This window comes from Balaenoptera musculus, chromosome 12, assembly GCF_009873245.2.
Source record: "Balaenoptera musculus isolate JJ_BM4_2016_0621 chromosome 12, mBalMus1.pri.v3, whole genome shotgun sequence".
Classification (NCBI taxonomy): Eukaryota; Metazoa; Chordata; class Mammalia; order Artiodactyla; family Balaenopteridae; genus Balaenoptera; species Balaenoptera musculus.
This window is the reverse complement of record NC_045796.1, coordinates 37097944-37124638: the sequence shown is the minus strand read 5'-3', so window position 1 is coordinate 37124638 and position 26695 is coordinate 37097944. Positions and strand designations below refer to the sequence as shown.

Sequence of the window (26695 nt, the reverse complement as noted above, 5' to 3'; positions counted from 1 at the left end):
GGCGGGCGAGGGGGCCCCGCCCGCGCGGGGAGGCGTGGCCGGCGCCGGCTCTTGCGGCCGAGCTGGGCTGCAGCGTGGGAAAGAGCCGCGAGGAGCCGACCGCGCCGCCGCCCGAGCCGCGCCTGCCCGGGCCCAGGGAGGGCGGGAGGGAGGAGGCAAGCAGGGAGGGCGCTGCGTCCGGCTCGGTGTCCGAGGCTCCGGCCCGGCTGCACCCCGTGCGGTGTTCGCCGTGATGAAGCGCCCTTGCGAGGAGACGACCTCTGAGAGCGACATGGACGAGACCATCGACGTGGGGAGCGAGAACAATTACTCGGGGTGAGCGCGGGCTCGGCGGGAGCTGTCCGGAGCCCGAGGCATCGGGGAGCTTTGTGTACGAGCGGCTACTTGGAAATCCCGAGGTTCCTCTCCGCCGCGTTCTAACCGAGCGGGGAAAGTTTTGCCCGAAAAACTTTCAGGGGTGGGCGCTCACGGAGCGCGTGTTCGGGTGGGGCGAGGCATGTGGGTTTGCACTCTAGGGGTGGGGCGGCTGAAAGTGTGCAGAGGTTGGCGAAGGAGGGTCCCCGGCTGTCAGCGTTGGGCGTGCGGACTGGCACGCCCGGGCGACGGGCAACGCCCCCGCCACCGAAACTGCATTTGGGAGCACTTTCAAAATGGGCCAGGCGAAGAGAGAAAAAAATGATTTTTTTTATTTTTAAAGAGACTAAAAGATGACTTGCTTTTTGGAGCCATTAAAGCAATTAGCGATGTCAAGGCTAAGTAGGCTGAGATTTCCAGGTTGATCGTATGTGACTTTGCTGACGGGAGTGTGAGTGACAGATGAAGGATCGTTTCAGGCATCATCTCTTTGCTTGTTCCTGAGTCTGGAGAAGATTGAGATCGTGATCACGGAAGCCAGACCTCCACTTTCCAGTGACAGAGGGAGGTTATGGAGGCGTTTTAGTGCCAAGGCGGGTCAAATGATAATTGCTTCTAATTGGCATCCCCAGAAGCACCTTAATTATTTATCTGCAGCTGTCACTCAAAGAGTAAAATTCTACGTTTGGAAAACTGGTTTTCTTTCAATATTATTATTCTAATATGTACAAACCTTAGCCTGGAATCAGCAAAAGCAAAGATATTTACTTGAAACGTTGTTTGCAAAGTATCTTCTAATTATTAAAGTGTTGTGTCATCTTAAAAAATGAGATCCGAAAAACAAAAGATGTTATGTGAAAGGTGAAACCAGTTGAGAAGGGGGTGGGAATGAGGGGAACAGTTAATTCAGAAATAAGATCCAGAAGTGAGAAGGTGAGGTAATAAGAACCTGGTGTGTGCAATATTTCTATAATGAAAGAGAACAAATAACAGGAACCTGGAGAATTTGAGAACATGAGGAAGCAGAGTATCCATGAATTATGAAGAGAAACAGATACAAACTAGAAAGGATCATAAAAATTATGTGACAATAAAGTGATTTGATTGAACTTTTGATATAAAATATTTTTTCATTAGCAAACTCAAGATGGATTACAACTCTGAGAGTTTTAAGCTTAGATTGAAGGCTGAGAGATACTCACCTAGAGTTTTATTTTCAAAGTAAAACATCTACCTAGTAGTTGATCTAATTTTAATTTTTCTATTAGTGGCATATTTAATTTGGGGTCATTCTTTTGGAAGATTAATATAGAAAACATTGAATTTGTCATTTTTTTCTTGTATGACTACTTGGAGTTTTGAAATAGTAAGGTAACTTCTGTTTATTTTAAAGATTGCATCTAGGGACAACAGTTTGACATGTGATGGCTGTATATCTGTTTGATAGTAATTATTTTAAAATAGCTTTGCTTTGTTCAGTGGGTCTTACCAGAGGGAGGAGGAGGGATGCTATTAGAGATTAATTGACTTTTAAGAAACATTCATGAGTGGAACTAGGAAGTACTAATATCTAACTTCTCACCCTGACTGCCCATAATTATTTCATTGGGAGGCTCAGTAAAAGTTTAGGGATGTTTTTGCCAGGGGATTTGACATCTGGATTACTCATTAAAATTAAAAGAAAAAAAGGCATGATTCCTATCTGAAAAGAGATATAAGGGCTGAGAGCAAAGTCTGTAAAGAGCAAGAATTAAGAATAAAATAATGCTGATCTGAACTGTGCTGTCACTCTGAATATTTAATGGGTGCCATCAAGCACCCAGAAGAAAACAATTGTTATGTTAATGCAGCACCTGACAAACTCTTCTTATTTCGTAGACAAAGTACTAGCTCTGTGATTAGATCGAATTCTCCAACAACGACATCTCAGATTATGGCAAGAAAGAAAAGGAGAGGGGTATGTGATTTTTTTTTTTTGTCTTTTTATTTCATGTAATCCAGCCTAATGTGTAGCAGTTGTATTTTTCCATTACGAGTAATTTTATCATTTGTGTATTCATGAACTTTTGTTGTTGTTTTGCTTTTTGGGGATAGATAATAGAGAAAAGGCGTCGAGATCGGATAAATAACAGTTTATCTGAGCTGAGACGACTGGTGCCAACCGCTTTTGAAAAACAAGTAAGCTGCCCCCCCATCCTGACCACCCCACCAGTGAGCTCAAAAAAGCTGATTCTCTCATCTGGCAACGTGGGTTCTTCTTAAAGCTTATTAAAATAATGGTGTATGTGCCGTGATCTGGCACAGAGCAGCTATTTCAATAAAATGCTTTGTTGTGGCAAAACTATTAAAAACATAATCCATCATGAAGTTGAAAAACATTTCCATTCTCTAGCTTATTTTCCCCTTAAGGGTAACATGTTCATGCTCTCTCTGTTCCTTCTGTGAATACCAGTAGTGGTTTTGTTTAAAACTGAGCTGTATGTAGTATTCTTCTTCTTCAGAAAAGATATCTATTTGAAATTTCATTTTTGTCTCAAACTATTCTTTAAAAAGTAAGCTTTTTATTTTAAAAAATAATCAAAGCCGAGGAAGTAACACCTCTAGCTCTATTTCCTAAACAATAATACTAACAAAATTTATTTACAAAACCACTTGGTTTCATTTTGAATCCCTGGCTTAATAGAATGAGGTTTGTTTTGAGGCATCTTTGTGGAAGTTTGGTAAAAATCAAACTAGCCATAAATTCCCCTTTTCAGAATTAAAGTATTCCTTTACAAAAAAAAGAAGAAGGAAGGAAAAAAAAAAGATTTGCACACTTAGTAAAGTAGGAAGCCAAATGTTTAAATCTTCCTTTTCATTTTGGAAGAGTTGTGTTTTTCCTCCTGCCGCCGTGGCTGATAGATTTCAAAGAGCATCTTTCAAAGAGTATGGCATCATACCCTTGTTGAAAATAACTTTCAATTAAATTCAAATAGGGTATAAGACAGCTGTTGTTTGTTTATTCCATTTTGTTGTTTACTTCATGAACCACAAACATTATAAAGCAAGCCCTACAAAGCCCTTGGAAATTATCCAGAAACTGCAGTTTTGTTATTAGTCACTTTCACTGAAACTACTGTACATATTCATGGAAAAACTGAACATTGACAGAAGTACAAGTTGTCAAATGCTATTGACTATACATTTTTAAGAGAAAAAAGGCACCGCTCTATATGCTGAAACTGTCTTTAATGAGCTAAATGTAATGGGCAAATTGTAGTTTTGATTATTAGCATTTCCCATGACAATACGTTGAAAATGAAAATATCAGTAATCAGTGACGTTTTTACTTTCAGTGCTGAAATGTCTACAGTTATGAGAAACAGTTTGGTGATTTTTTTTGGCGGGGGGTTGGGGGGGTGGAGTTCGTTAGATTTTTTTTCTTAAATGTCGACTTAAACCTTAAAAGCAAACCTCAGTAGTTTGGCAGTTAGTTACCATAAACACAGGCTTTCCCATTTGCTGAGCTTGGCGACCAACCCTAGAGAGCTGGCCCTGTCACAATGTAATTAGAAGAGTGTTCTTTCAAGCAGTTTAAATCACTCTGGCACTCTCACCATGCAATGGGTGCTGACAATTTTCACAAAACAAGTAAAGCATAGGAACCTGAAATAAACTGCAGTTTCCTTTTCAAGAAAACATACTGATTTAATTATTTAGCTCTTCTAAGAAATTAGAAGCCACCCACAGCCCTCTGAGACAGTTTGAAGTGGCACATTTGTATTTCAGTTGGTTTCCAGAGGTTGCCTTGTTTTAAAATGGGGGAGGGGCATAAAAATATAATGACAATTTTGTTAAGAACTATTTTAAAGGGTTCAAATATCCTTAAGCATTTTTGATGCTTATTAGATTAAAGTTAGATTATGCTTCCTTGTTTATGATCTTGGAATTTACAGTGACACCTGCTGGTAATTATTGGGGAAAAAAAAAAAAACCCTTGAAAGTCTTCCCATCGCACTTTTGGTTCTATACTTACAGTGGTGTAGTATGAATTACCTTAAAGACATAATAGAATTTTCTATTTTTGAAAAATATGCTTTTTAACAATAATTTGCTGAGATCCTGTCTGCTTTTCCTCCAGAGTTGGATTCAACTGATCTAGACTTCAGCATTATATAAGACTATTGTATATCCCCTGATAAAATAAAGTATATTATTAACCAGTTTGATGCAGTTTGAGATTTTTGCAGTTGTAGTAGTTTGGGTAGAGTGATCTTAGTATAATTATTTTTGTGTGTTTAAAAATTATTTATTATGCCTTTTAGTCTTTAAAAGTTAAAATGGCAAATATCTGTCATTAGGTGTGATGCAATTAGTGTTTTCATGTAAAGTTCAGGAAGAATTCATATTTTTCTGTGAAAAAGTTAAACTTAGAATTTTCTAGTGAGAGGGAAAATTAAAAATTCAGGGTAAGTTGTTCCAAATTCATTTCCATAGGACTTATAAGATTTTATTATTTGTTTATTCAGGGATCTGCAAAGTTAGAAAAAGCTGAAATACTGCAAATGACAGTCGATCATTTAAAGATGCTCCAGGCAACTGGGGGTAAAGGTAAGTAGGTGACTTCATCCCCACCCCCCGCCCCTTCTACCTTTCTCTTTTCATTTTTTCTCCCTAAGATTGTAAGGAAGTCATAGTTGAACAGTTCTTTAACGAGCTGAGATAGGAGGTCCCAGATTAAAGCCGTGGAAATCAATGCTAATGGCAGGATTGAACTCGTGGGAAAGAACTTCTGGAACAAAAGAAGCACTTGACCCTGGGCTTGTGTTTGCTTTTATAATACTGTGGGAGTAAAGCTTCATTCACAGCAGCCTGGTCAGAGGTTTGTTTGGGACTTTCAAAAGTGCATGCTGGAATTTGTACAGAAAGACAAAACAAACACACAAACATCCAAACATAAACAGGAGGTTAAGAGGCAATCTTTTTCTCTTCTTCTTTCCCTCTCCCCAGTCCCCCATTAAATCAGGGATAGGACTCACTATAATGCAGCTATTCCAAAGGAAGTGAATTTTCATTGTTGTTTTCAGAGTTTGGTTGATTTTGTATTTAGACCACACAGAGCATTTGAAGTGCAGGTAGTGAATCTCTGTCCTGGAAACCACTGATGGAGCAGTCATTCCTGTGAAGAGCAAACAGGAGCAGGTGCCCTGGGCCCAGTGCTGTGGAGAGATGTCTTCTGTACTGGATAGTGATTTAGGGAAGAATAGTCCAGAGGGTCAGGGACTGACCCTCACTTCATGCTATGAATGGACTTGAGATCCTAAACGATGTAGTATTCATTCAGATTTCATTATCCCACTTCTCACACATCACTCAGACTTGATTTTGCCCTTTTATATCTTTTTCACCCTTCAGGCAGGCCTTTGGTATTCATCTTAGCCAAGGGTGCTGTTCCATATATTTGATAACTGGGTAAGGAGAGGGTACCACAGGGGCTAAGTGCTGCAGCTACACCCTGAACGCTTATCTCTGCTCAGCATTAGCCTTTTATTACGTAGTATCACAGTTTGCCCTAGATCAGGACAGGGGCAGGGCATTGGAGGGAAATAGCTGTTTATCAGTTGGTACAGAAGTATTTCAGTGTTTAACTCCAGCTGAGGACCTGTGGAGCATCAGCCCTGACCTTCACCATCCTTTACCTGTGTCAGGTGGGGGGGTGATCATTGTAAAGGGACGCCCTCACACACGGTGTGACTTACCCTCTGCTGTACCTTCTCAAGGAGCCGTCCTGCCTGAATAACCATCCTGAATGGGTATGGAATTGTGATTTCTACTCTTTAAAATGTAACCCTCAGCATAGGCTGCAAATATTCTTACGTAATAGGGAAGAGAACTGGATGAAATTCTAGAAGCCTGTGATCCAGCCCAGCTTGGCCACTGACCCACCTTTAAGCCGAGACAGAGGTGCTGGGCTGCACAGGGAGACCTGTACTAGCACTGTGAGCCCTCAAGGCCCCCCGCCGCCCCAGGATTCTGCCTCTACACCTGCTCCCTCAGGATGTTAGGGGACTGATCGGGTTAGTGATCGTGCAGGGAAAGTTGTTTGATTGCTTTACTTCCCTTGGCATTGTTAGCCACAAGGCTAAGAATTTTTATCAGCGTTTCAAATATTTGGCATGAGCTATACTTCTAAAGAGTAATATTGTTCTTATGCCTTATTATAAACACTAAGTTCCATCTTGGTTGCTATTCTTGGCTACCTGAACAGTCCTAAAATTCATCCCAAAATAGTTTGTGAACAGACATTTCCGAGCAAGCTCCATACAAGTCGCCTGACTGCCAGCTCATTAGAGAGGTCACCTCGCAGGAGAACGTGTGGGCCTTGAAGAAGGGGGGCTGGCAGTGTGGGCTCGAATTGTTAAAGACTCACAGCTGCTATGGGGGCCTCAAAATGTACTGGTGAAGGACAGACACTGCATTTGGCTTGCCTGGTTTCAAATCCTGGCTCGTTTTTCTTGTCTTTTTTTTTTTTTTTAATAATTATTTTATTTATTTATTTTTGGCTGTGTTGGGTCTTCGTTTCTATGCGAGGGCTTTCTCTAGTTGCGGCAAGCGGGGGCCCCTCCTCATCGCTGCGTGCGGGCGGGCCTCTCACTATCACGGCCTCTCTTGTTGCGGAGCACAGGCTCCAGACGTGCAGGCTCAGTAGTTGTGGCTCACGGGCCTAGTTGCTCCGCGGCATGTGAGATCTTCCCAGACCAGGGCTCGAACCCGTGTCCCCTGCATTAGCAGGCATATTCTCAACCACTGCGCCACCAGAGAAGCCCCTCTTTTTTTTTTTTTTTTTTTTGGTCTGTGACCCTAGATAAAGGACTGACCTTTTCTGAGCCCCAGTTTCTTCATTTGTAAAATGAGGACAGTGATGGTGTTCACTTCGCAAGGTTGTCGTGAGCTTATTCACTTAAAGCCCAGAGAGCAGTGATGGAAGTGGTGTGGACCCCTGTGCTATGATTATTGGCCCAAGGTGCGGTCGCAGGAAACAGTTGCTCATCGTCATTTCCCTCTGCGTTCAGCAACAGTATAGGAATTACATAATTTATATTCCTTAAGATGCAACAGAGAACTCACCCATATACAACCACATACAGCTGGCAAATCACAAATTTCAATTACTTCATGCCGACTCATGAAGATTCTTGGAAGTTCCTGGGGTACAATTCTGTTGGTCCATTCTTTAGTCTGTCTTGGTATTGCAGGAGTTTCTAGAGAGGATTTAGTAGAGTAACCTAAATTTCTAGATCCCTCTGGGTTTCTGGACTCTTGTCTACTCTGATGATTATCTCCCTTCTCTCATGAAGTCAGCAGTCTGCAAAGCCTTGCAGAGAACCCTGAGGACTCTTATGGGAAGTCTTTCTTTGGAGGCGTCTTCTTCAGGAAGAACTTTCCCTCCTAATGCCAGGGTCTTTATTGCTAACCATGCTGAAGTCCTGGGATAATGACTCTTTTTGTTGCTGATCTTCCACATTTCATGATATTCTCTTATGTCAGCTTTGTGCTGTTGTTGTTACTGTCTTAATGGTGTATATTTTTTCCTCAAATTTCTTTTCGGGACTTCCAAATTTCTGTTGAAATTCTAGCTCTTGGACTTTGAATATTGTGACTACTATTTTACAAAGTGCTAGTCTAATTGTTAATACATGATAAACAAAACAGGTAATACTTTGATCTACAAAATCATAAAAAAGGGAATGTAGTAAATGCCTTAGATGAAAATAACCTTGTTTGAATGTGATATTTCTCGTTTATGTATATACACATCCCCGAAGTGAGTAGACTAAATTTTAATTTGAAAATTGTTTAAAAAAAAGTTGCAAATGAGAAAAAAAAGTCTAAAAAGGATACGTTTATACACATTAGAGATCACTTATTCAAAGTGGTGACATTTCCCCAAATGTCTGATTATTATCAGTACCCTAAATTGGCACTGATACTAATCAGATGTTACTATTTTCTTTTTTCTTTTTTTTTTTTTTTTTAATTTATTGATTGATTGCTTGATTGCTATGTTGGGTCTTCGTTTCTGTGCTAGGGCTTTCTCTAGTTGCGGCAAGCGGGGGCCACTCTTCATCGCGGTGCGCGGGCCTCTCACCATCGTGGCCTCTCCTGTTGCGGAGCACAGGCTCAGTAGTTGTGGCCCACGGGTCCAGTCGCTCCGCGGCATGTGGGATCCTCCCAGACCAGGGCGCGAACCCGCGTCCCCTGCATTAGCAGGCAGATTCCCAACCACTGCGCCACCAGGGAAGCCCACTATTTTCTATTCTAATGTGTTATCTTTCGATAAAAAGGGATTCTCATAAATGTGACCAGCTCTAGCCATTTTAATGGTAGTAACCTTAGGTGTAAGGGTATGTGCATGCACACTGACACAATTAATATACATTTCTTTCTTGGAAGGATGCCAGAAAAAAGTAAGCTAACCAATGAAAGAAATGTATATTTGGACTTCAGGAAAACTAGGAGTTATAGTAATGTTATATTACCTGATAGAAAAATAAGATCTTCAAATTAGTAACCAAATTTTTAAAAATCATTTTGCTTCTTTAACTTTTTTCCATACAAAGTAATGGTGTTTTCATTTTGTTGATGAAAAACACTATGAGTCAAGAAGCATTTATGAATTTATTAAGCAGTTCTGGCACATTTCTAAAAAAAGTCCTCAAACTGCTCATACGCATTTCACATCTCGGTTATAAATGCCAAGAGAGTGAGGATGTTTCAGATAAACCCTTTAATCTCCAATTCACGTGACAGAGACAGAGAGACTGGTACTCTGTTATACCGTGGAAACGTTTACTAGAAAATTTCACTATCCCACAATACAAAAGAAGAGACACGATTTTTTTTTTTCTGGAAATGTTTGAAACACAGATGTTCTTAATTCTTTTCCCCACTGTGCTATTTGGTTGCAGGAACAACTGCAGTACATAGCATTGTCAGAGTTGTCACACATGTGAATTGCAAAGTGCACTTTCTTAACTTCTGCAAAAATTACAACCATAAATAGCTGGCAACGTTCTCAGAAAGGATCGTCGTTCTACTTAAATCTCTGAAGGTCAGGGTGGAACGTAGGTTGTGGCTACTCTTCATAATTGTATCGTTCTTTCTCTCACTGTCTCTCCTGGCCCCCGCTTTGCTCAAACCTCCTTTCAGGCTACTTTGACGCCCACGCTCTTGCCATGGACTTCATGAGCATTGGATTCCGAGAGTGCTTAACCGAAGTGGCAAGGTACCTGAGCTCTGTGGAAGGCCTGGACTCCTCCGATCCACTGCGGGTGCGCCTGGTCTCTCATCTCAGCACGTGCGCCTCACAGCGAGAGGCGGCGGCAATGACCTCGTCTCTGGCCCACCACCATCACCCCCTGCATCCGCACCACTGGGCGGCGGCCTTCCACCACCTTCCGGCAGCCCTGCTCCAACCCAGCGGACTCCACGCCTCAGAGCCCACGCCTTGCCGCCTCTCCACCACTTCAGAAGTGCCTCCCGCCCACGGCTCCACCCTCCTCACGGCCACGTTTGCCCACGCAGACTCTGCCCTTCGGATGCCGTCAACAGGCAGTGTCGCCCCCTGTGTGCCGCCTCTCTCCACTTCTCTCTTGTCCCTCTCAGCCACTGTCCACGCGGCCGCTGCAGCAGCCACGGCAGCTGCGCACAGCTTCCCTCTGTCCTTCGCTGGGGCGTTCCCCATGCTCCCCCCAAACGCAGCTGCAGCAGTGGCAGCTGCCACAGCCATCAGCCCTCCCTTGTCGGTATCGGCCACGTCCAGCCCTCAGCAGACAAGCAGTGGAACAAACAGTAAACCTTACCGACCCTGGGGGACAGAAGTGGGAGCTTTTTAAGTTTTCATTGAACTTCTTGCAGTAGTAACTGAATGTCCTTCATTTCAGAGTCGGCTTAAAACCTCTGCACCCTGAAAGTAGCCATACAGATGTCTGCGGATCCACAAAGGAACAATAAAGCTATTTGAGACACAAACCTCAGAAGTGGAAATGTGGTATTATCTTTTTTCTCTGTTTTGGTTTAAGGCAATTTGGTAACTGACATCAGCAACTTTTGAAAATGTCACACTTGTTTTCATTTAGAAGTCTCCTGGAAAATAATATATGGACTGAACCATCCAGCAGTGCATCACGATGTCTGAATTGGGGAAGAAAAATGCCCTGACTGAATTTTCTTGAAACTAAATGGAAAAAAAAATATTCGTGTTTCATAAGTGCCTGAGCTAGTAAAGTTTTCTTTTGAACATACAACGTTGCACAAGTAAAGAAGAGCGTAGAGGTTAGGTTAAGAAAGGATAAGGGACAGAAGTCTTGCATTAGGCTGCAGACATTTTAGTACAAATACCAGAAAAGAGCACTCTGTTGAAATCAACAGGTTTTTATTGGCCAAAAGGATTGCTGAAAGTAATTTTCAAGTTGAGAAACCTAGTTTTATCTTAGTTTGCTTTTTTTGTACAAACTTGCCAAGTTGTGACATTTAACAATGTATTAGTATAAGCAATTATTACGTCAGTGCTCAGATTAACAAGCATTTCTGCCCTGCCTGCAAACCCCCAGGCACTTTTTTTTTTTATGGCTCAAAATATGGTGCTTCTTTATATAAAACATGCATTTATAGAGTGCACCTAGAAGCAGTTGCCTACTGTGTGCCCACCAGAGGCTATCTGACTCATGCCAACTTGAAAACTCTCCAGTTTGTAAAAGTTTAATTTATTCAGTTTCATTTGGACTATTTTTGCGTATTTATCCTCTTCATTTCATCCCGATAACATGTAAAATCTAGTCTTGTCACCTTTTGGGGAGAAGTTGCATTTCTGGAAGTGATGAGGCAGGGAGAGAACAATGGGAAGAGAAAAGCCACGATTTTTAAATGTCCTTTGTCAAGCTTGTGATTGTATTTGATCCCAAATCAAGATGAATGTATGCAATGGGATGTACATAAATTATTTTTGTCCATGCCTAGACTAGTGCTACATAATGGTGTTTTGGTTTTGTTGTTTTTATTTTGTTTAATGACAAAATAATCTCTTAATACTTTGAAATTGAGCACGTGAGAATTTATGTTTGAAAGACAAAGACACAGCATGTATTATTATGCACTTCATTTCTCTGCTGTGTGGAGAAAGCAATAAACATTATGAGAATGTTAAACATTATGCAAAATTATACTTTTAAATATTTGTTTTAAAATTACTGTACCTAGTCTTTTTTGTATTACTTTGTAACCTTTTTCTATGCAAAAGTCTACATATCACTAATTAAATGAAGTCCTTTTTTGACCATTTTTATGTGGATGAGTTGCTTTGCAGAATGGAAAGTTGACGTGAATTTCAAGCAAGGCCTTGTTTCACTAACAAATTAAGCCATGGCTTTTCTTTTTCTCTTTCAAACTCATTTGATATAATTCACAGCCTTGAAAATAGCATGTATTTGAGCTTGTAAACCAATTAAGCATAGGTGAGTATGACATCATTTGGAGGCAGGAAGTGATCAGTTTCCTCTGCCTTTTATTCTTAACCATTCTTCTTGGAAAAGTGCAAATACCAGAAGGTCAAATAACAGTATACCGAACATACGGTAATAAGCTAGAATGTGTCATACATTTTGGAACTCAGAAATATTTATAGAGTATTTTTAAAACATCACATGCATGCATGATAGGTGTGTGTATGTGTGTATATATATATGTGTGTGTATGTGTATATATATATATATATATATATATATATATATATATATATGCATCCTGATGATAAATCCTCTGTACCTACCTCAAGATTTCTTTTGATGCTGTAGAAATTATGCAGGTATCCCTCCTTCTTCAGTGAGGCCTAAAATAGACTATTTCAGAGTTTCTGAAGCTGTTGGGCCAAACAGATGAGAATAATTTTTTTTTTTAATGTTTCTATTATGCTTATCAATTATGCTCAAAGTTAAAGGAAAAAGTGGGAGCCTCTTACATTATTTTAGTTTTGCAAAATCAAGCATATAGTTTATCTAATTTTTTTCTGTAAGTGGGTGAAAAAATGAGCAAAAACAGATCACCTTTGTTCCCCTTGTCTGTAAGCTCTGTGACTATTGTCAGCACTGATAGAATTAAGTAACAAATAAGAAAATGGATTTAGTGGTATTTGGAGTTTGCTTTTTAATCGTGATTTGTGGATAGCAGGCATAGAAATAATTTTGATTTACGATCTAATAGTTGATTCTGTGCCTGTTGTAATGTCAGCATTCAAATAACTTCTTTTTTTGCAATATAAACTATTTTAGTGATGGGGTTTTTTTTTTTTTGGATTAAATATTTTAAGATAAATCCCCTTCTTCCTTCTTTTTATCCTCTTCCTTTTTTTTTCTTACATTTTTTTTCTTCCCAGTTACATATGGGTTATTATTTTTCAAATCATTTGATTAAAATATTTGCCAGCCAACATGCTACATAATTGCTAAGGGTGTCAGTGTTCCTAAAGATAATCATTGTCAGTAATTTCAGTTGTTTAAAGTTCATTGGTTCTTGATCAGTGTTTCATATCTTCAGTTTTTAACATCATATTTCACTCTATTAACTTTACCATTGAATTTTCCATCTCTGACCCAATGTTTTGTGAAAGTGGTGTTTCACCTTTAGTTGTGGTAATTTTCATGTTCACTACCAAAACAGAAAAAAGAAAAATGTTGTTTATAGTTCAAGGGAAAAGAACTTTTAGGGTTTGATTTTTGGTGGGTTTTGTTTGTGTAAAAGTTAGTCCCAAAATTAACTCAAAGGATTTTTGGTGGGGGGGGAGGGGAAGGAAAAAAAAGAAAAAGGAGGACTTTTTTAGAAATTTGGTTTTCCCCAAATGATGAAAGCTATATGTATGTCTAATTAGAACCCAGTTTTATATTTCACATCATTGAGCCAGAAAGTATTTATTGAATAACTACTGTGTGCCTAGCATTGTGCTGTCTACATCAGCTTTCTAATGTTATGGGATCCCACAGCCTGACAATGATGGGTATGACTACCACCTTAGCTATTCATAGGGACCCTCAAAAGAAGCAGGTGCCCTGAGAATGAGGAAAGGGGTTCCTAGGAACTAGCCAGGGAAGCTTTTTCTCTCCTTGGGATCTTTGGCAATTACAAATATGATATTTCCTATCATATTTGGAGAAATCTGAGGGACTTTTATTTTTTTATATAAATTTATTTATTTATTTTTCATTTTGGCTGTTGGGTCTTCGTTGCCGCACGCAGGCTTTCTCTAGTTGTGGCGAGCGGGGGTTACTCTTCGATGCAGTGCTCGGGCTTCTCATTGTAGTGGCTTCTCTTGGTGCGGAGCACGGGCCATAGGCGTGCGGGCTTCAGTAGTTGTGGCTCACGGGCTCTAGAGCGCAGGCTCAGTAGTTGTGGCGCACGGGCTTAGTTGCTCCGCGGCATGTGGGATCTTCCTGGACCAGGGCTCGAACCTGTGTCCCCTGCATTGGCAGGCGGATTCTTAACCACTGCACCACCAGGGAAGTCCCTGAGGGACTTTTAAAGTAATGTTCAAAGATAAAATAGTTCAAATATTAACTAGAGTGATGGTTGTATGATCCACATGTACTTATGTATCATCAGTCTTAATGAAGCCTTTTCAATTACCTTCCTTATTATATATTCATCTTGTGCCTTTGCCAGTAATTAAGTTAACACAAAGTAAGAGTAATCACCTCAGGTAACATCATCACAAAGCAAGATAATTTTAGAATTTCATAATTTCGTAAGTCTAAGACTCCATCAATTACAAGATACACTATTAGTTTAAGGTCAGTTTTTAAGGAAAAGTACCACCATGAAATAACTTTACACATCCCAATTTCCAAAGTGTAAAACTTTTTTTCAAAATTGTATCTTGGATTTGAGGCACTACTATAATATTATATTCGAACGTGATTTTTAAAATCCATGGCTAGAAATATACATAGATTAAAATGTGGGTGATTTAGCTTACTTAAAAAATACCAGCATAGGGTCTTAGTCAAATCAAAGAATCTGGGTTGACTTTGTAATGGCTTAATGATCTAAAGATAGATATATATTTTTTAAGCTTTTCATGTTTTTATTGCCCAATGGGACTATTCCTAGTTCTGCATTTTACTGAAGAATGGAGTTTGACTTCCCCTTGTAATTCTTTTAAGATCTAAGCAATAACTGAGGCTGTGAGCATTTCAGCAACTACAACAAAGCATTACAGCAAATATGACATCATAAACTGTGACTATAGCTCATATTCTTTGGAAGGAAGGATAAGTCTTTGAACTTGGATGAGAGATCTTTAAAAGAAGAAAAGTCCCTTGGCTTCCATCGACAAACTTGTATGAGGGGCCAGAGGCAGATGAGAAATGGTTCTTTAGGTCCCAGTTGGCACTTTCTCCCTCACTTCTAACTTTAGAAGAACAGACATGAATGGGGTTGGCTGGTTAGGGAATCTGGTCCTCTTTTAGAACTGACAGAACCAACACACACTCTTTAAGTCACATGTCTAGAAACGGATATAAAATGTAATACTAACTATTAATGTTGTTTTGTTCTCTGTGCTAAGCTCCATGCTAAGTGCTTGAAATCTGTTACCTCACTTAAGCCTGGTTAACTCTCCTATAGAGTAGATACTCTTATTATCTTTACATATTAGGAATTAGAGAATAAGAGGTTGATTGTCCAAGGTTATACCTAGCAGTTTGAGCTGTGACTCAGCCCAGGCCTGTCTGATTCTTAAGCCCATACCTTTGACCTCTAGGCTGTGGCTTCTGGCAGTACTTTTGGACTCACTCATTCAGACTAACCAAGAATCTCAACCTGCCTGAGATCACTTTGAGCTAAATACGAGTAAATTAGCATAAAAATCTCCACCATCTCTCCCTTTTAATATATGAGAGGATAAAAGAAACTCCACTTTATTCTGTAATGCAACGTGAAAGGAAATTATTTTGACAGTTCCCTAGTTTTAACTTTCACCTGTCAAGCAGTTGAGAGTTAATAAAGTTTTAAATTACTTATCTTAATCAGTGAAGTTACCCTCTGTTAAATCTACCAAAAATATTCTATAATCTCAGTCAAGGTGGTTGACAAAAGTGAGGCAAAATAGTGACATATTAAGACTAGATAGCTGAGTAAATTGAGTTTGAAAAAAAAATCCTGTCTTCCATTAGATATAAAAGATAAGAGTTTTTTTGAGGGAAAAATGCTGGATTATTCTGAATGTTTATACATTCCAGGTCCATCATGTCATAAAACAACATTCTTCATTTGGCCTATGAAGACCTGCTCAGTAATCCATTCACTTTAACAAGTCTTGTTATCAGGAAGGGGTTTTTAACTAACCTAAACTCTTCGGCCTGAGTTAAGCATGCTTTCTATAGCAGTTAACAGTTTATATGTGTATAATTTTGCAAAAATCTTATATCCAGAGATATATTTTTATATGCCTCTAAATCTTAGTCTTCTGAGAACTGAATATTTCTGTTTCCTTGACCTCTGCTGTCATTCTGTTAGTCTGTGGGAATGAAGAGATTTATGCATATGAAATGGAATATGCATGTAATAGAATGCCTTATAAGCTTATTTTTTAAGGGATAGAAAGTGGCAAGTTAACTCTAAAGTTTCGTGCATTAAGCTTGCGTTGTAATAGTTTTATGTTTTCATTGCTGTGAAAACAGTCAAATTTTCTCCTGCGGAAGAAAAACTACTTTGCAAAGAATGGCTGTTATTCATAATGTTTCACTTGTATAAGTAGGGTGATAAATTTTATATTGCTCATAAACTCCTAAAACAACTGAGCATCTTGAGTTAACCCCTTCTTTCCTGATTATAAGCTATTGAACTGAATATTATTTATCATACTGTAAAACTATAAAACTCTGCCTGCTTCCTAGGTCTTTCATTGTTTTTTTTTTTTTTTTAGCCTTTTCCCTTAATTGCAGAGAACCCAAAGACAGCGTTGTTTGTTTGTTTATTTTGTTTTTTTCCCACCAAAACAACACGACGAGAGCTTCGTGTAGCTCTGTTTGTGTAAATTTTCTCCTGGGCCAGCAATGGCTGGCCTCTTCCCATATCCTAGCCAGTCTGTCCCAGCACAGCTGCTTTAAATAGGCTTCCCTTGGGGCCTGGCAAGATGACGGAGACGTGTTCACAGTCAGGAGGGCAAAACACAGAGGCACACAGGCCATATTTTATTGTCATCATAGCACACTTCTCAGTCACAGTCACCAGCCACTTCCTAAACAGGAACTAAGCCAGTCACTTTTTTGTCTCACAAGCAGCCACTGTTAAATTTATTTTGTTATTTTGACATATTTCTGACAGCAGAAAGATAAGCATAGCATAGTACAAATGGTTGAGTGCTGTAACATCAAAACTCACAGACAGCCTGGTGACATCAGATGAGGGTACAGTCAAGCTCAGTGCGCAAGCATTGCCTATGATGACAAACATCCTTTACTGCTACAATAAGGAGGCTTGATGGGCCATTGTGTCCCCTTTCAAAATTCAGAAAGCCCCCCCAAAAATATCCATGAGTCAACAACTGCTGAGTCATTCAGCAGGCTTAAGGCATATGTTTTACACCAAGAGAACAGACTTAAACACCAAGTACCACCTGACCATGACTATCATGGGAACAGGTCTCAGCAATAAACCCATGAATTATCTGGCCCACGCTGACTACTCTCACAACACAGTCTACCGCTTTGATGTGACTGTCAAACCCCAAGCGTGCCCAACAGCAGGAGCCACAGACAAAACAACACAGGAGCAATAACTCAATGTAAGTGCCTTTAGTCACTTCTCAAGACACCGAGGTCCAGCAGGCAGCTTACTTGCTTTGGGTATCAGGAGCTTGAGACAGAAGGAGAAAAAAAGTTCACCACTGTTTATTTTCAGGATATGACAAGTGAGAGAATTGTAAAAGTTATTTAATTGTTCTTTTTAAATGTACAGATTAGAAGTTTAATTCTGTAGGCATATCCCCTATTGATACAGTAAAGACATATTAGCAAGGAGGTGGTTTGCTAAATGATAGTGCCGCTTCACAGCCCTATCTAGGACACTGCATGTTTAACTTAGCTAAATCAAGTCTATTAAGCAGTTTTGTTTAAGATGTGGGAGCTTATTAAAAATTTTGGTACTTATTCAAATCACTTACAAATAACTTGAACTCCATATTTATAATTCTAGTCAATGTCTCTCTATTCTACTCAATATTTATAAGTCATTTGTAAAATCTCAGCTCTTCAGTGGGTATAATAAATAGTATAATGACTAAAAGGACAAGTTCTGAAATCAGACAGATCTGGATACATCTTGAGATGTCTTAATTGTGTGACTCTGGACAAATTTCTGTATCTGTGTAAGCTTTGTTTTTCTCATCAGTAAAATAGGATTTAAAAAGCAACACCTATCTCACAAGGATTTTTGGAGGATTAAATGAGATAATGTTCATAAGACCTGGCACATGGTATACTATCAATAAACGGTAGTGTAGCTTATTCAAATTTAGTCCGTTGAAAATGTCTTAAGGGACTTCCCTGGCAGTCCAGTGGTTAAGACTCCATGCTTCCACGGCAGGGGGTGCAGTTTCGATCCCTGGTGGGGGAACTAAGATCCCATGTGCCACGTGGTGTGGCCAAAAAGTTAAAAAAAAAAACCTCTTAAGATCCAAAATAAGTCTCATTCGGTCCCATTCACACAACTTTACTCAAATACATGCCCAGGTAGTCCCCCAATACCCATTCTCTTTAAATTAATAGCACGTACATATTTCTTTTTGAATATATTTAGAGATTCACAGAATTTCAGAGTTGGAAGAACATAACCTAGACCAGTGCTTCATTTAGCAGGTGAAAAAAAGCGGAAGCTCAGTCAAGTTCGATGATCTTTCCCCACAGTCATCTCCTAACCCAGGTCTCCTAATTGCCAATACATGGTTCTTTCTGAGACAGTATGACCATAAACGAAACATTTTCTTTCATCCCTTTTCTATTTTAGGTGCCAAGGGTTTTTATTTTGTTGTGGATGAGCTAAATAGATCTATTTATTTGTTAAGATAGCACACTTCATGTTTCCTGTCTTCAAAAAGCAATGGCTTTCCGTTTGATCCAAAATAAATACAATGGAGTCATGTTTCTTTAAAAGAAAAATCTTAACTCTAATAAATGCAGCCGATATTGAAATTATATTACTGTTTTTAAATGATGTCCTTCACTATCAAAAAGCTAATCACACATAGGCGGACAGAGTCGTGCCACTGTCTAGCACTTAGGGCAGAATCTGTCATAAACCCTGACGAAGCTACTGACTCACCAGTGACTGGGCAGGGACTTTGAGCTGCTCCCACCCTCCTTTCTGTGCCTCCCTAATGCTCTTAGAATGAAGACAAAATCCTTAACCTCAAGCCACAAGACCATGCAAGATCTGTCCCCTGCCCACTTCTTAGACCTCACCTATCTCTGCTACCTCTGAATTGCTACCCAGCCATCCCCCTTTTTTTCCAGCCCTTTTCTTCCTTGCTCTCTCCTGCTACAAGGCCTTGCACATGTTCCTTTTACTCACAATGTTCTTTTCTCTCCTTCTTACCTAGGTAACTCATCTTATTTTTCAGATCTCGAGAGATGGATCACACCTCAAACATCTCCAAATGGTTCAAAACCATATTGTGGAATCTTGTGAACCACACACTTCTCTTTCACAGAATTTGTCAGTGGCAATTTAAATTTGTGATTATATGATTAATCTGTCTCCACCGCTACACTGAAAGCAAATGGTAGTGACTATGTTTTTGTTCATCATTGTTTCCAGGGCCTCTTTGCCCTGTGTCTGGTACAGAAGAGAAGTTCAAAAAAAAAATATGTGTGGATGTTAGTTCAGTGACTGAATACATGAATGCATGACTGACTGAATGAGGAATGAATGAATAAATGTCATATGCTAGACCTGAATACTTGTTATATTGAGTTTATCTGAATTGCTTCCCCCTAAATTTAATCTGATAGCACAGTACATATGCAAGTAAAATCAAGCATATGAAATGAGAAGAAAGAAGCTAAAAGAAAAAAAATCCTCTGTTGCTCCTTATGAATACAGTAAACTCTAAGTTTTGACTATATCCAATGTTTCCAAGGTAAGTATGGGTTACTTGGATTTAACGTGTCTGAATGAGACACATGAGACTAGGACGCCACCTTGTGGTTTATTTTTACGTTTATCGTTTTCAACCTACCTGGAACTTTCCTGCTTCAGAAAAAAACACCATTAAAACTACAGCAATATTCGTAAAGGAGGCAAGAATATAAAATGGAGAAAAGACAGCCTCTTCAATAAGTGGTGCTGGGAAAACTAGACAACTACATGCAAAAGAATGAAATTAGAACACTGCCTAACACCATACACAAAAATAAACTCCAAATGGATTAAAGACCTAAATGTAAGGCAAGACACTATAAAACTCCTAGAGGAAAACATAGGCAGAACACTCTATGACATAAATCACAGCAAGATCCTTTTTGACCCACCTTCTAGAGAAATGGAAATAAAAACAAAAATAAACAAATGGGACTTAATGAAACTTAAAAGCTTTTGCACAGCAAAGGAAACTATAAACAAGATGAAAAGACAACACTCAGAATGGGAGACAATATTTGCAAAAGAAGCAACTGACAAAGGATTAATCTCCAAAATATATAAGCAGCTCATGCAGCTCCATATCAAAAAAACAACCCAATCCAAAAATGGGCAGAAGACCTAAATAGATATTTCTGCAAAGAAGATATACAGATGGCCAACAAACATATGAAAGGATGCTCAACATCACTAATCATTGGAGGAATGCAAATCAAAACTACAATGAGGTATCACCTCACACCGGTCAGAATGGCCATCATCAAAAAAACTACAAACAATAAATGCTGGAGAGGGTGTAGAGAAAAGGGAACCCTCTTGCACTGGTGGTGGGAATGTAAATTGATACAGCCACTATGGAGAACAGTATGGAGGTTCCTTAAAAAACTAAAAATAGAACTACCATACGACCCAGCAATCCCACTACTGGGCATATACCCTGAGAAAACCATCATTCAAGAAGAGTCATGTACCGCAATGTTCATTGCAGCTCTATTTACAATAGCCAGGACATGGAAGCACCCTAAGTGTCCATTGACAGATGAATGGATAAAGAAGATGTGGCACATATATGCAATGGCATATTACTCAGCCATAAAAAGAAACGAATTTGAGTTATTTGTAGTGAGATGGACGGACCTAGAGTCTGTCATACAGAGTGCAGTAAGTCAGAAAGAGAAAAACAAATACCGTATGCTAACACATATATACGGAATCTAAAAAAAAAAATGGTTCCGATGAACCTAGGGGCAGGACCGGAATAAAGACGCAGACGTTGAGAATGGACTTGAGGGCACCGGTAGGGGGAAGGGTAAGCTGGGACGAAGTGAGAGGGTGGCATGGACTTATATATACTGCCAAATGTAAAATAGATAGCTAGTGGGAAGCAGCCGCATAGCACAGGGAGATCAGCTCGGTGCTTTGTGACCACCTAGAGGGGTGGGATGGGGGGGTGGGATAGGGAGGGTGGGAGGGAGACGCAAGAGGGAGGAGGTATGGGGATATATGTATATGTATAGCTGATTCACTTTGTTATAAAGCAGAAACTAACACACCATTGTAAAGCAATTATACTCCAATAAAGATGTTTAAAAAAAAAAAAACTACAGCAATAGAGAGGAGTGGAATTTTTGCTCATCTAAATATTGCTTGCATGTCATTATCCCAAAGACTTTATTGAAACATTATTATTCATTCCTTTTTGTTTTTTATTTTAATTAAATATTGAATTGGTAGAGAAAAATGGTATAATATATGTGTTATAAATAATCAAAGGAGACTTAACACCTGTGTACTCACCACCCAGCTTAGCACTACCAGTACTTCGAAAGAGCTCTGTGTGCTTCTCTTTGAATCCTTTCTCCATCTTCTCTATTAACCAGGCACACCCACTATGTTGCTTTTATTTATAGTTTACCATCCATGTACATATCAATAAGCAATAGTTTTCATTTAGCATTTTAAAACTGCATATGAAATGAGATCATTCTGTATTTGATTTGCTTTTTAAATTAAGTAGTATTTTTCTGGGATTCATCATGTTGATAAGAGGAGCTGTGATCCATTTGTTTTCACCACTCTGTAGTATTTCATTTTACGACTATACCACAATATATTTAGCTCTTCTACTCTTGATGGACATTTAGGTTGCTTCCAGTTTGGGTCTATTATGACGGTGCTACTGTGAACATTCTTGTATATGTCTTCTGGAGCTTACGTGCAGGATTTCTCCCAGGGGGTTGAATTGCTGGGCATGAGAACCTCCAACTTTAGTAGATAATAACAAATTATTTTTCAAAGTTATTTTATCACACCAATTTACACTCCCACCTTTAGCGTATAGAAGTTTCAGTCTATATCCTTACCGGCACTTGATATTGTTAGATTTTTTTCCATTTTTGCTAATTTATGGGTATAATCGGAATCTCTTTTGTTTTAATTTGCATCTCTTGGTTACACAAGAAGTCAGTCCTCTTTTCAAAGGTTTATTGGTGACCATGTTTCTTCTGAAAAGTGCCAGTTTCAATTTTTTGCCTCATTCTTTCATTTATCCACTCGAGTCATTTGATTTGCTACTATGTGCCAAGTAGTGTCATTGTCTAGAGGATACAAAGATGAATATGATGTAGACCCTGTCCTCATGAAGCTCCTGGCTTACTATCATTATTGCTTTCAGGGATCATACTAATAATCAAGACCAAAAAACAACAATTTTGACCACCAATTATATGATTATCACTTTGTAAGACAGAAGTACATTTTATGAACTCAAACTTCAAGGAATTTACAAAACCATAGCTTACACAAAACAATAGGAAATTATTAAAAGTACTGTATATTATGTTACATATATTATAAAAATTCAGAGGATGTAATAAGCAGAAAAAAGTAATTGATCAAGTGTGTCCATGGTTTAAATTTAAATTTCTTTTCTTTTATGTAACTAATGTAAAAACATTTTTTTCTATAGCCTACTCATTAAATGAGGAAAATGGAAAAAAAGAACCATTTTTATTTAAGTCAATAAGATAATAGTGATCAACATGGAGATGTGGCAAAGATTAGTTTTAATTAAATAAAAATTATACTGAAGAAAGAAACACTTTCACAAATCAACATGCTTATCCAATAAATGCAAGTATGTTGTGTTTGCTGTTAAATTTATTTCTTAATTGAAAGTTTTCCCCAACTTTCTGGGGAATTTGGTAACCTCCAATAAGCAGCTACTAGGATTGACTCTCACCAAAATTGTAATGCATAGAGTTCAATTATTCATTTGAAATAGAACCTGAGATATCATATAATTCCTTTTTCCTTCTATGGCACACTCCCCATGAACCACCCTATTTGTAAAGACTGCTCTAAAGAACACTCCATAGTGCCACCAGAAAATTTGTTGTAGCTGGGGAGTCTTAAAGAATACAGGATTTAGGCTGGGCAAATCCAGGCTGGAATCCTGTTTCCCCGACATACTTGTATGACATACTTGTATAACTTATAAATAAGTTATAAACTTTCTAAGTTTTCTAAACTACAAAGCAAGGATAATTGTAAGAATTGATTCTAATATTGTGGATTCAGCATTCAAAACCATAACTTACACAAAACAATACACAAGTTATTAAAAGTACTATATATTATATTATAGAAATTCATAGAAATAATTTAGAAATTCATCTAAAAGAACACAATAAGAGATAGACATTATTCAGGATGACTCAGTTTAATTCTTTTTCCGCTTTCTGCTCTCAGCAGAAATATAGCGGTGTGATTCATAAAAAATAGTATTATGAGGGGTTAGCTTTCAAGTGAAGGCCTAGCAATCCACTTCTTGGTTTAATTGATTATTTAATTCATTGATTTAGCACCAACCGTATGTCAAGCACTGTACTAGATGCTGTTGAAAGTCCTTCCCTTCCTTCCTACCTTAGTTACTCTCAGACATCCTTTATAATTCTAGTATTTGTCAGCCCAATCAAGGTCCACTGTTGTAGCCCAACCCTGGATGAATGATGATTATTTATTTAAATAAAGTAATTTGACACGTCCAGAAATATATTTTTGGTATACAGCAAATAACCCCTGCTATATTTTGTGCAGGTTAAATAATTTCTATTCCTTTACCCTTAAGGAGCCTCTTCATATGTCGAGTATTTCTGCAGACAGTTCTTCAGCATTTCCCCACTCTTCGAAAGCACAGAAATGGAGCACAATATTCTGGCTCTATGAAGCAGTAATTTCATACTATGTGTAGGTTATATGATATATTTCTGTGTCTAAATGACAATGTCATGTAGAAAAACTGACTAAAAATAACAGTAGAGGGAATTCCCTGGCTGTCCAGTGGTTAGGACTCAGGGCTTTCACTGTGGTGGCCGGGGTTCAATCCCCAGTCAGGGAACTAATATCCCCCAAGCTGTGCAGCGTGGCCAAAAAAAAAAAAAATTACATTAAAATAAATAAATAAATAAATAAATAGTGGTATATATACATAAAAAAAAGTAGAATAGATAAAACACAAAATTATTCTAACCATAACAAAATAAAACTCCATTAAAAAATAAATCAAACAAGAGAAATATGCTACTACTATTAATGACTACCCCGCAATCTCCAGACTCTTTCTTCTTTGACTTCTTTGACCTTGACTTATCCTGACTCTGCTCCTTCAGACTTTCCTCCTTTGTCCTCCTCTAGCCAGTCAGGCCTGCAAACCTCCGCTCTTCATTTCGCTGTACTCAATCTCTTGGCATGCATTTCCATTCTTGAGGGTTCAATTCTCAATTCAAAGATGAATCTCCTCAGAATCTATCATCATTAGTCAAAAATGTCAACCCATGTATAGGACAGCTTCACTTGGATGCCCTCTCTTTAGTCCAAACCTAAATGCAACTTGACTTCCTGCTGTGCCTCTCTCTGAATCAACACCCTTTCCAAATTAATAGGCCATAATCAAAACCTTAATCATTTCCCCCTTTGATTCCTACTCAACTGTGATAAACAGTCTTACTGCCCTTTCTTACCTGTGCCTACAACAGTGACTGGCATGGAGTAAGAATTACAGAAGTGTTTGCTAAATCAGTGAATGAATGAATGAATGAATGAGTGACAATAACTCTGTGAAGCATGCATGGGAGCCAGTAGCATCTCCATTGTACAGGAAAAGATCCAGAGGCTCAGAGAAGCTGAGTCACTTTCCCAAGGTAACTCAGCTGATATTGGCAGACAGGATTGCTTCCCAGTGTCTGGCTCCTGAACAAGAGTGTTTTCTTTGCCTTCCTAAGACCTCTTTTTCGTCTCCATATTTGCTCTTCTGCAATATCTAGTTATTGATAGGTTTGCTGTCTCTTTCTCACACTAGTCCAGACCCTCAGCACGTGGAGTCATGTTTAAAGCTATGGCCTCCTAGACAGAGTTGCTTACTGTGGTCTGGCTTCCACTGGTCTATTCTGAACCCAACAGCCGTGTCTCACCACCCATCTTTACTTACTCTCCTTCATCTTCTCCTTGACCTTTTTACAATATCCTATTCTCTTCACTGCTACTTCCTTCTTGAATTTCTCTGATCTGGTTATAAACTCTCTTACTGCTCCTTTGCTGTTTTCTTTATAGTTATTCTACTTCTTCCCATTCTCCTACAATATATTCTCACTTTGGTTTATTCCTTGGTCTTCTGTCCTTTTTCTAGATTCTCTTTTTGAGAGAGCTCGTATCTTCTCCAACTTCTAAGCTAATAGCTCCAAAATCCCTACCTTCCTAAGTTCCATCCAGTATTTCCAACCACCATTTACCTGTGCTGCCACAGCTGGGATCCAACTGAACTTAACTTCTGTCCCAAGTCTGTTTCCCCACCTCAACCTCCCTACCACTTTTCGTGCCACTCCAACTTTACTAACCACATAGAACACAACTCACAGTGTCAATACTGATTCTTCCCTATTATTCTTAAGCTTTTCTATCCTGTTAAATACCAAGGCTTCTTGCATTCCCTTTGTAACTCCATAGATTGTCTTAAGGTCCTCCATAATCTGGCTGCACTAACCTGTCTTACCTGGACCTGCACTGTTCCCTAGCACAGGTGCCCTTCTATAGCCAGCCTGGTACAACCACCCTGGATGCCCTTGGTCATCCTGGATCCCCTAAGATTAAATGCCCATTCCCACTTGGTCATCCTGGATCCCCTAAGATTAAATGCCCATTCCCACTTTCTCAGGCTTTCCAGATCCTGCTAGCCTCTAGGTTATTTTGGGAACCAGTTTTCCAGTCCTATTTTCATTCTCATATCCACTTCTTTCTCCCTTCCCTCATTACATATTTCAATTATTTGAAGTACTTACCACATAGCAAATAGTCAAGGAATGGTGCCTTTGTTTTTGTTAATGGCAATAATAATAACAAATATATTTCTGTCTTAATTCCTCAGTGAAAGACTCCTTAAACACTTTTGCTTTTTCCTACCCCCTGGACCATTAATAAATACTCTTCCTTTTCCTCTTCCAAACCAGTCTCAGCACAGCTAAAAGGAAAGTAAGACAAAGCCACAGGAGCTGTAATTAAGCTCTTAGTTTATTTCTATGCTATTGTGAAATTTCAGGCTTAAAATGAAATGGTCAAAAAAACCCAGTAGCTTAAAAGTTAGCAAAGGTTAGAATGATTTTGAAATTTCAGGATTAAAAAAAAATGTAATGTCTATACAGCACCATTTTATCTTCTTTTTGACTCCAACATTTCCATATTCTCTTTTGGGGAATTCCCAGAGTCCTTCTTTGCCCTGAATGTAAGAATTCCAAATGATACTTAACTATTTTTGAAAGACCTATATGATTAACCTACAGGGAATCGACACACTGGATGCAAGAAATTTGCCATATTTGCGTGAAGGTCTTTGAGAAAAGTTAAAATGCAACAGGTAAAGTAATTACTACAGTGCGTTAGTAACAGAAAATATAAAGCAGCTACTTGATAATTAACCAACAACCTATCTCAGAAAAGATCTTAGATTCATAAAGAAGAACCGGATAAGAACAGCTCCAATATACGCAATCTACAAAGCACATAATCTGAATATATGAAACTTGACTCTCAGCATGATGCAAAATAGGTATAATCCCTCCTAAAATTATTTTCCTCCTCTTATTAGTCAAACGAAGCTCCAGATTAACAAAGGCTCAATAAATTA

The 26695-nt window shown here is 38.8% G+C and overlaps 1 protein-coding gene across 4 annotated transcripts; it reads left to right on the top strand.

Moving 5' to 3' along the window:
• Window positions 1-85: 85 nt before the first annotated feature.
• Window positions 86-11990, top strand: HEY2 (hes related family bHLH transcription factor with YRPW motif 2). 4 transcript variants are annotated; one of them, XR_005022245.1, is made up of 6 exons: window positions 86-315; window positions 2233-2311; window positions 2449-2532; window positions 4863-4944; window positions 9544-10381; window positions 10473-11990. XR_005022245.1 is itself a non-coding variant. In XM_036872257.1 (5 exons), exons 1-5 carry the CDS (start codon window positions 233-235, stop codon window positions 10227-10229), a joined length of 1014 nt encoding a protein of 337 aa, XP_036728152.1. In that variant the 5' UTR covers window positions 86-232; the 3' UTR covers window positions 10230-11545. The 4 variants fall into 4 exon arrangements, 3 of the variants coding, with proteins under 3 accessions (XP_036728152.1, XP_036728154.1, XP_036728153.1); XM_036872257.1 differs by having other exon boundaries at window positions 9544-11545; XM_036872259.1 differs by lacking the exon at window positions 86-315 and adding an exon at window positions 712-805 and having other exon boundaries at window positions 9544-11545.
• The last annotated feature ends 14705 nt before the right edge of the window (window positions 11991-26695 follow it).

Coding starts and splice junctions, on each gene's coding strand:
- HEY2 (XM_036872257.1), top strand. CDS start 233: ATGAAGCGCCCTTGCGAGGAGACGACCTCTGAGAGCGACATGGACGAG. Junction 2,312..2,448: donor CAAGAAAGAAAAGGAGAGGG/GTATGTGATTTT, acceptor TTTTGGGGATAG/ATAATAGAGAAAAGGCGTCG. Junction 4,945..9,543: donor CCAGGCAACTGGGGGTAAAG/GTAAGTAGGTGA, acceptor ACCTCCTTTCAG/GCTACTTTGACGCCCACGCT.